This window comes from Apium graveolens, chromosome 6 (genome assembly GCF_009905375.1).
Source record: "Apium graveolens cultivar Ventura chromosome 6, ASM990537v1, whole genome shotgun sequence".
Taxonomy (NCBI): Eukaryota; Viridiplantae; Streptophyta; class Magnoliopsida; order Apiales; family Apiaceae; genus Apium; species Apium graveolens.
In genome coordinates, this window is record NC_133652.1 from 75,588,054 (window position 1) to 75,602,227 (window position 14,174).

The 14,174-nt window shown below is 34.2% G+C and overlaps 1 protein-coding gene across 1 annotated transcript; it reads left to right on the forward strand.

Annotated features, from left to right (window-relative positions):
* The first annotated feature begins 9,116 nt into the window (after positions 1 to 9,116).
* Positions 9,117 to 13,086, forward strand: LOC141664364 (protein trichome birefringence-like 19). The gene is made up of 2 exons (XM_074470300.1): positions 9,117 to 9,799; positions 12,035 to 13,086. The coding sequence occupies exons 1-2, from the start codon at positions 9,272 to 9,274 to the stop codon at positions 12,869 to 12,871; spliced, it is 1,365 nt and encodes a 454-aa protein (XP_074326401.1). The 5' UTR covers positions 9,117 to 9,271; the 3' UTR covers positions 12,872 to 13,086.
* Positions 13,087 to 14,174: the final 1,088 nt, after the last annotated feature.

Genomic DNA, 14,174 nt, shown 5'->3' on the forward strand with positions numbered 1-14,174 from the left:
ACTTTCAAATTCCTAAGCAGTGTGCCATGGAAAATAAAAAGCTAATCATGATTCTGGAGACTGAGTTGAAAGCCAAGAAAAACAAGATTGTTGAAGATGAAGAAATGATTAAGTTGTTGAAGAGATATCTAAGAAATCCAGAAGCCAACTTGCCTAAAACTCATATCAATAAGGATAACTTGGATGATGATGAGCAGGAGAAAGATGATCAAAAACATTCTGGCTCAAATCCAAATCAATCCTCTAGAGCAACTGGTAGCAAGGATGAGAAGAAGGATGAGAAGAAGGGTGGTGATAAGAAAAGAGGAGAGGAAAGAAGAAGCAAGAAAGGAAAAAATGGGTCAGAACCTCACAACAAACCCTAAAAATCCAAATTACACAAGCTCAACCTTTTGTGCCAACAACCTCAAACATCAATCCACCTCAAACCTCTAAGCCTAAATTCCTATACAAACAACTTGCCAATATCTTTCTAAAATTACCAATCACCTCAAGCCACAGTTCTCAAGAAAATTACAAACCTAACTCTGTAAAGCCATCACTCAAAACACACTACAAGTCAGTTGGGAGGAAACCTAAGAAAGCTAAGCATACTGAAAAAAGTACAAGTTACCGAGAGGGTCATTTGGAATTGCTTCAACCAAAGTGATTTTCTACCTTTAAATTGGTGCATCTCAGATGAAGATTATTTTCAACAACTAGCTGAGGAAATAGTTAGAGTCTGGGTTGTAACTCTAAAGGAAGTAAGAATCTACTATAAAGATGGGTCCTTCACATTTCTTGGCTGCAGCTTAATGGATAATCTTTCACCCACATAAATCAAGAGAGTGATAAGTTTACTGAAGGATAAGGATACTGCTACAAGAGCATGGAGATTTGTTTTAGCTGAATATTGATAGTAAGGGAGGAAAGGAGAGCAAGGAATAAGGCTGAATATGAGGAGAAGATAAGAAAGTATGAAGAGGAGGTTCAAATATACATTAAAAGATCAAAAGAACTCAAGGCCAAAGAAATGAGCAGAATTTTTAAAAATGGAAAATTTATGAATATCAAAGCTGGTAAATTCACAAGATTTATGATTGATTTGTTAAATGGTTATCCAAAGCAAGACAGACTCAAACTTGTGGAAGCTCTAACAGGGACATCAGTCATAGAGGAACTTGAAATTCTTGTATATCTAAAGGACCTCATTAGAGAAAAGCAGAAACAAAAACAGAATTTGTCTAATACATGTAACTAATTAAACTCTATAAATCACCTAATGTATAAATGTTGTAATTGTGTCAAATTTTGTGTATTAGTATTTTTTTCCATTGTAGCTTGAGGTTAGTCTTGTTAACAGGCATGAATTTGTGATAAAAAATATTCTCACAAATTGGGGGTGATTGTTGTGCAAGACATGCATGTACAATAACAATACTAAGTCAAATTGACAACCCTAAGTAAGTCATTCGAGAACTCCAGAATGACTTATCGAGAAGTCAGGAAAGCTAATAGAGAACTCAGAGATATCGACAAGCCAATTTAAAGACATGAAGAAGGGAGATATCGACAAGTCATTTCTTCACTAGAGAACTCTGAGATATCGAAAAGTCAAAGTATCACTAGAGAACTCTGAGATATCGACAAGTCAAAATATCACTAGAGAACTTGGAGTTATCGATAAGTCAAAGTGAAGACATGAAGATGAAAGATCTCAAAAAGCCAAATTCTCTTATAGAGAACTCAGAGACTTCGATAAGTCAAAACAATTGTAGAGTGATTAGAGATCTCGATAAGCCAATATACTTATCGAGATGTCAAGTTCACTATATACCAGACTGGAGATCTCAAGGTAAAATTCAAAGTACAAAATGCAGACCAGTTCAATATCCAAGATTATCAATCAATAAACAATCTAATCAAGTTGGATTGACAAGTCTACAAAAGCATCTTGAAGAGTACAAGATCAAAGGCCAAGATTAACTGGAAAAGTAAAAGTTACAGGCGTGTAAGATTAGCAAAGATACACTAAGCCAGAAATAGAAAGATTTGATTATCTAAAAATAGGGTTCAGTACATGTTGTTGCATGCTGTGTAATAACCAGTGTTTACTGTTCTATAAAGTAAACACTGGATGCTTTGTTAATAGTAACATTTTAGATCAGAAAAATCTTGTATTCTCTTAAGGAAGAAGCTAAGCTCTTTATCAATAAAGAGCCTAGAAATTTTTGTAGCAAAAAATTCTTAATTTTAATATAAAATTAATTGAGTTTTGAAAAATTTGTATTCACTGTTTTATCTGCATAAATTCAGTACCAATACAACTATCTATAAGATTTTAATTTACTTTGTTCACCATCAAAAATACCTCAAGAAAAGCAGAAAAACACAAACACACATTCACCCCCTCTGTGTGTGATTCATTATCTAACATACACCTGGAGTGTCGAAGATTCTCTCCTCATTATTGTCGATTTTACAACCTTAACACAAGAGCGTGTATCGCAACAAGTAGTATAATATTTCATTCCCACGAGGACTATTAATAAACTATTAAATACCAATTACTATTTTTCTTTTAATTCGAGTCTAATAAAAATTAAGCAAGTGTTTACTAAATTACTAAAGAATTTAACTAACATAAATATTGAACAATAAATTCCGAGAGAATGAAAACTAGGCCTTTAACTTCATCTAATGTTCTTCAATAAACTTCTCTTTTAACCTCTATTCTTGTGATCTAATTGTTAGTCTAAGACAAATATGTATTCAGAAGGACCTTCCGAATCTCAAGTGACTCTAATTTATGAAATAACACCCATATTCTTATGTAAGATTTAAAAGTATAAACAATATTAAGTTTCATCTTAATTGGACTTCTTAGGGTGTTTAGGTATATTCCTATCCTAACCACAAATTAATATGAATATTAATCCTAAGATATATTGATTCGGTCTTAACTTAAGGTTTCTCTTCCAAGTCCACTTAAATTACGAAATCAATCTCAAGGGTGATCAGTCTTTGAGAAGCATTAAACATAAATCAACATAAACAATTAATACGACCATAAAAACAGAGAGAAAAGAATAGAACTTATATATTAACAAGAGAATCCATTAAAAGCTTAGAGAGAAAATTAGTTCATCATCTCAAGAGAAAACAATACACAAGAGTAGGGATGGTAATCGGGTCGGATCGGATCGGGTATTGCAGAATCCATATCCAAATCCGAATATTTTATCCATACCCGAACCCGACCCGAACCCGAAAAATACCTAAAAAATGAATACCAAAACCCGATCCATTAGATTTCGGACCGGATTCGGGTATACCCGAAACCCAAAATTTTTGAATTGGATATTCATACCCGAACCCGAATCTGAAATATGAAAATATATATAATTATTGATATTGCAAGTGCTTGGGATCGAACACGCGACTTGTAGAGAAAGAGTTTTAACGTGTGATCTTCAACCACTATACCATATCATGAATTGTGTTATTATATGTATAACTAATATTTAAAATATCAACTCAATTGATACCCAATTTTTTAGATTTATTACTAAAAGATGTTTTGTTAAGAGCATCTCCAATAGTGTTAGCTATAATTGGTTGGCTAAATTGGACATGTAGGACAATATGTAAAATTTGTTGAACCTGTAAGGTATTGTAATTCGATGGTATTGGCCATATTTGTTAGCTATATTTTAAAAATAGTATGTTATTAAAAGTTTATGTTGTTATAAATAAAATATATTACTTCAATATGGTAATAAATAATTTTTTTTTACCGATTTCTTACAGGTCTGTAGTGGTTCAACAAATATAGCCAACATCAAGATGTTGGTTATATTTATAAACAAGGGGAATGTACCATTGGAGATGAATTTTTTTTACATAATCTCTATAGTTTTTATTTATAGTATGTATTAATGATTTTTAGCTAAGGGTTCTATGTGGTTGGAGATGCTCTTAACCTTATAAACCTTATTACCTATTTAAATGATTGAATAATTATATTTAATTAAACTTTATAATTAGTTATTTTTTAACATAAATATAAAAATATATGTTCTAAAAATTATATAATAATATGTATAATGTATATTATTAATATATATGTATTATAATATTATTATGTGTAATATATAAAATTCTAATAATATATATATAATTAATATATATATATATAATAATTCCTGTTTTTTTCGGATTTCGGGTTCGGATCGGGTTCAGATAGAGTTTCGGATTTCGGATCGGGTTTCGGATCGGTATACCTAATATCCAAATCCAAATCCAAAAATTTTAGGGTTTAAAAATTAAATCCATATCCAAATCCAAAATTTCGGGTTCGGTAAATCCAAAATTTCGGGTTCGGTAAATCCAAAATTTCGGGTTTCGGATCGGGTATCCGTCAGATCGGATTATTTTGCAATCCCTACACAAGGGTATGTAAACATGATGACAAAGTAAAGAGAAAATATGAAATCTGTATATGCAGTAATCTCCTCTTCTTCAAGCTTTTTCCCTCTTGAGCGTAGCCTCCTTTTTCTCCTTTAGGAACTTAATATCTAATAATAATATCTGATGTATTTATATGTATCTAACTAATCTATTGTAAAATTTTAAGGAAAATACAAATAAGTTTCCCAAACTGATTTTGTTTTCTAGGTAAAATTCGTAGTTGACTTTCCTTCGGGAAGTGTGGGCTGTTGAATCGCCTAATTTGGACTTCTGGAACTCAGGAAATGGCCCAAACAATGTAGCATGCGCGTGTAGCACAACAAATCCGAATTTTCTTCTAATAAATCTCCAAAATCAGCTTTTTATTCCCCAATCTTTCCAAGTTTAGGATTCCTTACTTCCTACAATAAAATATTACAATTAATTTAATAAAAATCCAATTAAATGAAAAATATAATAAATATGAGGAATAAAATCTTATAAAAAATATATAAATATGTACTCTATCAAATATCCCCACACTTTACCATTTGCACTTCCTCGGGAAAAGAAAGAAATAAAAATATTCTAGACTAACTAATTCCACTTTCGTAGATGACACGATTGCATTGAGCGAATGCAACAAGCCGTTAAATCCCTAGGCAGCCCTAGTAGGATGAGTTTTGTCTCGTGAGGGTTATAGAAGATATGCCCACAAAATCAAATATTTTCAATCATCACGTCTCTCAAGCATGCAACATATCATAGTACTCCGCACATTGTAAATCTCAATTACATAACAATCTGATAGTGTCTGAAAGTACAAGTACTCTAACTTAAGTATCAATTAACACAAAACAATCCAAGTATGCACAAAATGTCTTGATAGACAAAAAGATCATGAGATATACATCAAAGTCGCAATAAGTAAGGAAGCATGCTATGGATATAAATCACTCATGAATCTCAATTCACACAAGTGTAGAGGTGCAAGTGTTTCACTCAAATCCAATTAATGTACATGTGCTACCATATGCTTAGTTGTCCACCAAATCTCCACTACTTCGTATCATGCACACATGAATCAAAAGGTATTTGTTAAGGTTGTAACGAGGCTTAGGTATATGTAGGATACCAAGAAAATAGAATAACAAGTGGCTAAACTTGATAAACCCATAGATCATAGTGTTCACTTTTAATTAAGACACCAAACATGAAAACTAGATCATGTTAGAGACAAAAAATCTCTCACAAACATTAAACCAAAAAGCACAAATGACCCATGCACTTCCCCATTTTCATATTATAACAAGCAATGAACACAAACTTGATCTTGTTTTTTCTCATTTTTTTTCTTTTTCTTTCTAAGTAATTCTTCAGTAACCAAGGGCAGTGAAAAGTCACCAAGAACTGTGCATAATTTCAGCACATTAATGGATCGTCCCTTTCATATGACATTGAAATTGCCACCCAATGATCTCAAATCTTTCTTTTCTCTTTTTTTCAAGATCAAGTAGCTATTTTATGTTGATTCCCATTGAAATGTATCACCTCAACAAAAGAAATCCCCACACTTTAGATTCACCAATCATCAGCGTCGTATAGCCAAAAAAACCCCCGAGGGATGTTGTAGATATCGTACAGTACTTCGACCCTCGACTTGGGCATCTCTGAGGGGTTATTGGCCGTTGGATACGAAGCTATGGATCCAAAGAGCCTTCGCCTTATTCACTCAAGCTGAGATGTAGAGGTCCCCGCCAAGGTATTTAGCCATCCCCATCAGGGTAGTCATTCGTTCGGTCCATGTCCCTGTATTTGAAAATAAAGAGATTATTAGCCATGTACTCGGACTTCGCAAAGAAAAAGTAAGACAAAGAAGAGTCGAGTACATCTGGCCTGGATCGAACGACTGATTCTTAAGTAGAAGGGAGGAAAAAGGCCAAGGATCAGTTCCGGAAGGATGTTCTAAGGTAAGAATATCCGAAGGAAGTTTTTACCGAAGAACACCTCGCATACCATCTTTAAACCCGAAAGGCCCCCCAGAAAAATAAAAGACAACAACTACAAAACCCACGCAAAGAAAAACCTAGGAAAAGCACAAAATAACCCTCCTATCCCTCCCTATTTGTACACAACAAACGCGAGAATTGACTCTCAAAAGCACATTCTACCAAAGTTCAGAAACGGATAAAAAGAAGAGCATGCAAAAGTTACAAGTTGAAAGAAAGAAAACTTACTGATTTCGAGATGGCGTGCAAGAGAAATGGAATAGTCTGGGAATGTGGAATTAACACTGTTATGCATGATGTGTTGCCGGAAATCAGAGGAGTTTAAGAGTAGTTCTTGCTGGTGTTTTTGTGGTAAAATGAAAGTAAAAAAAACTAGCAATGCTTATATAGGCGCCCAAAAAACGTTTGGGTGCCAAAAATCCGTCCCTGGGCGTTTTAAAAATCAACGGCCCAGATGGAGACAATTGGGATTCAAGGGCCACGATGAGATCATGGATTTCGATACTGGGACAGCTGTTAGTATTGATGGGTCCCCACTTCCCCATGACGCGTCCGCGTGTCCAGCTACATCTGAATCACCGACTGAAGGATGCCCTAGGGTTCACACCCAAAAATGGGCCGCAACATCATGTCTTCCGTCCAGCCGATGGGCCATTCGAAAGACAGGAACATGTTAGGTATAGGCTCATCACATGCCAAGAATCGAAGACCCAACATGTAGAGGCCCGTCTGAACGAAGGCCTATTAGCCATAAGCTCAAGGCAAACATGCTGACGGTTGAAGAATTTGTCCAAAAGGGAAACTCCTCCCCCTTTCTCTTCTAACGTTTGTCCGTAAACGGATGAACAATAAATGTTAAGATTTGAGTGTAAATATCCCAGGAATATAAGAAATTGACAACTCTCTCTGCACACTCAAATGCTCTACCACTTTCTTGTATTCTCAAACCTATTTTACAATCAGATTACTGATTCTCGCGTTGGAGGTGAATCGGGTGGACAATCCTTCGCATTCTCTTTCTTTTCAGGTTCAAACCGAAGAGTGTTCTCGAACGAAGGGTGTTCTTGCATTAACAAACATCTGGGCGTAACAACCTCTTTTGTTAATTGTACTCTTCTTTCATTGTTCGAGTTTGATCTTATTTACTAGGACACAATTTCACTATAATCAATAAAAATTCAACACAAATTTGAACTCTTTGATGAGCTTAGACCTAATTCACTTTCAAGATAACTTAACTCAATTCTTTTAATTAAAAAGTCAAGTTCGATGGATGTAATTTATAAATGATTAAATTATAGAATTTTGGCCATATTTAACACTGATATTTAGAACAATGGCCAAATTTTAAAATTTTCAAAATTGTGATCAATCTTTATTTCTGCAATTTAAAAGACTGATGCCAATTTCAATAAGTATTAACAATTCACTAATATATTTAAATAATAAATTACAAAGTGGTGATTACACTTCATACTTATTTAAAAATTAATGACCAAACTTTCAAATTTGCTAACATACTTTTTCGCCTTTCGAAAAAATGAATTATCAAATCACTATCTATACTCACACCTTTATTACCCCTAAAACCAGACGATATAGTTGATCAAACAGATATGCACATAACTTTAATAATCATCAAAATTTTACTTTCTTCTAATTCAATTAAGTGCTCGACTTTCATTTTTTCTCAACATCTTCCCACAAGAGCACAAATAAAAAATTTAGAATAAATATAGAGAAGAGTATCCATCCACCAAAAAAAATAACCTGAGTGATCATAGAGTGATTTAATCGAAGCCTAGGATTAACATTAATCTTGAAAACTCTCTACATATGTCAATATTTTAAAAATTCAAAAATGTAGACGCTTTATTTTAAAAATTCAAAAAATAAGTCACCATTTTGAAAATAGGTGTGAAGAATAATCATCATTATATAATTTACGCTTTATAAATATTAATTAACAGTGAAGATTTAATGGGAACGACAACTATTTTTCCGAAAAATGAGAAAAAAAGTTGGCCACTATATTAAGAATTTGAAAATTTGACCACTATTTTGAAAATTGGTATAAAATACGATCACCCCTCTATAATTTTTCCTCTAAAAATACACAAACTTCTACTCATTTATTCACTCCGCGCCCTCGAATTGTATCCCTGTTAAGATTACCTTGTACTCGTTTATTTGCTCATCGATACGCGGGTGTAACCCTATTAACATTATTAATCATATTTTGATGTTTGGATTTCATTTTTATTCTCTCTATCAATTTAATTTATTGGTGATATATAAGAATGAAAGATTGAAAGGCTAAGATCCACCCGTGATAACAATATGGAAATTTAGGAAATTATCATCCGATGGTCTTAAATTCGATTTTAAATCGTCATTTGAATTTAAGTAGGTGCATGTAAACAGACCCGTACATCCCATGACAACAAGCCCGTACATCCCATGCCGTGAAAAAATTATGTGCAATAAATTATAAATCCGATATCTCTCTTTCATTCATTTATAATTTGTGGCACCATCGTGAATCATTAAAAAAAGTGTGCTAAGTTTTAGTTGATTGAACAAATTTTGTAAAAAGAAGAATATAATTGTATCCGAGAGAAAAATTACAAACCAAGTTACAAGGCAGCAAGGTGAACAAACCACCGAGGTCCGTGCCCATAAAAAGTGAGAGATGTGAACAAATTTACTTCCCAAATATCCAACCACAACCGACACATCTCAGTGCTAGCTAGGTTTCTTGCTATAACTAACCCTGTCCTCCTGTCAATCCTATAAATCCTTCCCAAATCCCCAAGCCACTCCCAGTAAACTCAATGAAGTCCAACAACAATACTACTACAAATCACACAAACCCTTTCAACAAATACCACTCTAAATTCTCCAAACTCATCATCTTTTTCACCACAACCCTACTCCTCCTCACTCTCATCCCTCTCTACTACCCTCTCCACACCTTCTCCTCAACTAAACCAACTCTCCCGGAAAGCCCTTCACCCGAATCTCCGTTTCCGAAAACTTCACCAGACCATTCCAACATCACCTCCATTGTGATCACTGAGCATGAAGATTGTGATATTTTTACAGGAGAGTGGGTCAGGAGTCATGATGAGCCTTATTACACAAATGAGTCATGTTGGGCTATACATGAACATCAAAATTGTGTCAAGTATGGGAAACCTGATTTGGACTATATCAAGTGGAAATGGAAACCTGATGAGTGTGAGCTTCCCAGATTTAACCCCTATCAGTTTCTTGAACTTGTTAGAGATAAGTCTTTAACTTTTGTCGGTGATTCACTTGGACGGAACCAGTTGCAATCTTTAATCTGCATGTTATCCCCGGTACGATTCACCATCCCTTGCTACATTTTTACGATTTCTCTGTTAGGCAAAAGTTCGATTTAGTAGCCAACAAAAGGTTGTTGTAGTGATTGGGATCTTGTCCACCTCACGGGAGGTCAAGAGTTCAGGTCCTGACGTGTGTTTGTATAATTAATTAGAAAAAAAAATGTTCGAGTTAGTACACTTTAATCTTGTCACGTTCGATATAATCTTAGCCACACACACATTTATATATAGTCCGATGGCCAGAAATTAATTCTCGTGTTTTCGGTTTCAATGGGTAATCCAAGGAACTTTACTCTTTACTTTGTGATCTTTAAAAATGTTTGGTCAAATTAATGTATGAACATAATGTCGGGAGTAGGCCTATCAATAATAATGATTGGTACTAATTAGCGGCGCTAATTATGCCTGAAAACATTAAAGCATGACTTTGGTGAAAAGGATATTAGATGTAGAAGTCATGTAATTATATATTTTGGGTTTAGAGACTAGATTTGATGTTTAAATCAAGAAGAGTTTATAAGGCATTTGATTAAGCGCAAGTGCTGGTAAAGTCATCAAGGAGTAGTTGAGGGAGGGACTTGAGGGAAATTTAGGCGAGATTTAGGTGGAAATATGATAGTGACATTGTTACAATTTTCTGAATGTTACTGTGTGCAAAAGTGCCAGAAGTGTACATGGCACATCACATTTTTTAGTGCCAAACGAACATTTGCACATGAATCTTTGGGACGCGTAAAGAGTTGGCCAAGTCTGAAAACTTGAAAATGAGGCTACTATCATATTCTACTTTATTTTCCTCTATCTATCTCTGTTTTTCCTAGAAAGTGTTCTCTGTATCAATCATATTTTTGAACCCGGTCCGGTCTAATTTATAGGTTCGGCCGGGGAAGTTGTGCACGTCGGTTCGGTACACATTTAAGTAGGGCTGTCAAACGGATAATTCGGATATCGGTCCGTATCCGCATCCACAATCATCGGATTTGAATACGGATAATATCCGCTTTATTTCGGATACGGATAATATCCGTTTTTTTCCGGATACGAATGCGGATATTTCGGACGAATATCGGATTTTTTGAATTTTTTTGTTGCCCCTACCATTTTGACGATGATTATAGAACATTTTCTACGATTAAATACAAATAATATATTTATATATGTATAAAGTATGTTTACAATTATATAAAATTTGTATAAACGTATTATTTAATACATTTACACACACTATAAACTAAAAAAATAAATTTTAAATTATATATAATTATATATTTATATAATTTAAATATCATTTATGTATTTAGTTTCGGATTCGAGTATCCCGAATTCGGATACGGATAATATCCGTTTTTTTCTCGGATACGGATAATATCCGCTTTTTCTCGGATATGAATGCGGATTTTTCGAACGAATATCGGATTTTTCGAATTTTTTTGACGGCCCTACATTTAAGTACACATTTGAGCAGTTGAGACTGAGGATGACATTATTGAAATAATAATAATTGAGGATGATGATATATGAATAAGTCTTCACAACTGAATTGTTTTTCTCGGGCTCTTGTTAGTTTCTTATATCATTTATTGTTTCTTTTTCACCTTCTCCCGGTGCCACTGTCATGAGCAATTGTGTATACTACTGCTATGTTTTTTTTATGTATAAACTATTAATAATATTATTATTTTAATCTTTCGTCATTGTCATGCCAAAAATTTGGTTGATAGAATAAGATTACTTCAACTGTTTATGGCTGTCCAAATGAATATACAAGTACATATACACAAAAAGCTTATCTTCATGGTATCTATTTTTTTGACAAATATGACATATAATCTTATAAATGAGTATATGTTCTAGTAAATTGTTCTCATAAATCCACGGGGTAAGGGGTAAGGGGTAAGGGGTAAGCGAGGATCAAACCCAGACCTGTTAGGTAGCTTATTAATATGGACTGGGTGAGGAGTTTTTTCATTTTTCCGGGACTGAATTCTAGAATTTTTGGTCTTTTAATGACAAATTCCACCCAAGAGAAATGCTGCAGCTGCAGATTGGATTATAATGACTTGATGAGCACTGAAAGAAAGAGATTTTCAATAATGGACACAATATTTTAATATTATACTGTATACATACTGGGTTTAGTAGGTGAAGTTCTTTATCTTCGATGATAGGACAGTAGCTACATGTTTTTGTGAAATACATCAACAATCTGATTTCCTTCACATTATGCAGGTGGAATTTCCTGTCGAGAATTCATACACATCAGATCAAAATTTTATAAGGTGGAAATATGTGAGTTACAATTTTACATTATCCACATTTTCGACACCCTTCTTAGTGAAGACAGAAGAAGCAAATTTTAATGATTCAACTCACGCTGGCCTCTTCAACCTCTACCTTGATGAATTCGATACAAAATGGACATCTCGGATTGAACATTTTGATCACGTGATCATCAATGCTGGTCACTGGTTCAGCCGTCCTGGTATTTACTACGAAAAGGGTCGGATAGTTGGCTGCAGATTTTGTCAGATAGAGAACATAACCGATTATCCAATGACATTCGGATACAAAAAAGCATTCAGAACTGCTTTTAAAGCGATTAATAGCTTAAAAAATTTTAAGGGCGTGACATATTTAAGGACTTACTCGCCAACGCATTTTGAAAACGGGAGCTGGAACGATGGTGGAGATTGTGTACGAACAAAACCGTTCAAGAGCAATGAGGTAAGCATGGACGGGCTAAATTTAGAAATATACATGACACAAATAGAGGAATTTAAGGTTGCAGAACAAGAAGCCAAGAAAACAGGAAAAAGATTCAGGTTATTGGATTTGACACCGGCCATGTTGTTAAGACCAGATGGTCATCCTGGTAGATATGGTCACAAGCCAAATGAAAATACGACATTGTTTAACGATTGTGTACATTGGTGTTTACCGGGACCAATTGATACTTGGAGTGATATATTGCTTCAGGTGATGAAGACAGAAGGCCGGAGAACATATGAAGAGAAGCTACAATCGAAGCAGGACAACATTGGACTAAGTAGATTCAAGTTCCACTGATGATTCTGTTTAAAGGTAGGATGTACAATAGGAGGAAAAGGAAAAAAGGTTTATTCCACTGTTTTGCTTTCAGTTTTGTCTTTCATACATTAACTTGTAGAGCTTTTGAGTGAGGTTATTTGTATTGATTGTTTTTTCCTAAAAGTTCTGAACTTGTTGTAAACATTACATCATAAAATTTTATAAAGAAGTACTAGACGTGATTAGGTAGTGTCTATTTGCAATTCCCACATACTAAAATTCTCAAAGAAACATTTTATAAATTATGACAGTGCAGATGCAGAAACATGAACAAAGAAAGTATTGTACCAGATCAGAAAATTGATGTAAAACCTTTTCCCATTAAATCTAGACTTCTATTGTTCTACAATGACACAATGAGTAAAGGTCTTCTTGGTCCCATTATTTAGTTTTTTGCACTTTTCCTTTGCTTACTTGAAAATGATAAAATAAGTTCCCCAAGAAAACATCCCAATTTTGGATAGTAAATGATGCAAATGGCCTTCAAGACCCTTATGGACAATAATAACTCCAGTGGACCAATATTTCATTAAACAAACTCGCTATCATATTTTCAGAACTGGGACTGGAATTTAAAGAGCCTAACTGTAGGAAAGCAAGACTACTTAACATGAAGCTGTGTGCCTGTATGATGTGTGTGTGTGTGATAAAAAATAGCAGTTCAAGTCAATGTTGGAGCACTAGAATATAAGCTTCCAATTATTCCAGTAATCTGAACACACCATGTTCAAACTTATTGCAGAGTTGAGGTTTAAGCCAATTCCACTTTAGGTAAAATCTATTTTCAGATCTACTTTCATATGATGCAAGATAACGTGAACTTGTGCATTAGTAGTAGGGTAATATTTACTTTGCTCCAAATTCTTAATCAGTTGCACTTACAACCCTAATTATAAAACCCAGATCAAACGACTTTCATTAATCTTTTCAACATATTATTGTTTTCCAGATACCCTTTTTAAAGTTCTCCAAAACCCAAAAATCAGTGTATATCAAATGCTTTTTACCTTGCACAAGAAAAAGGGATGCAAAGTGCATATCCAGTTCCCTCGATATACTTGAAATTTTCGCAAAACCTAACGCTATACAAGGTTGATACTGACGAAGTGGTGGATCAAGTCAACCTCAGATTTCAAGAGGAAATAAGTAAGGCTTCAGAATTGGGGGAAACCGGTATACTTTGATGAAATAGCCAAGTGTGCAGGTAAAGATATTTTGGACATTTTTGAAGGACTGTCGGGTAAGTTCACAGATAAAGAGAAGATGTAGTGCAGACAGCCAG

Excerpts from the sequence above, each read along its gene's own strand:
- LOC141664364 (XM_074470300.1), top strand. The coding sequence starts at position 9,272 with ATGAAGTCCAACAACAATACTACTACAAATCACACAAACCCTTTCAAC. Across the intron at positions 9,800-12,034 it reads TAATCTGCATGTTATCCCCG|GTGGAATTTCCTGTCGAGAA; the intron begins GTACGATTCACC and ends CACATTATGCAG.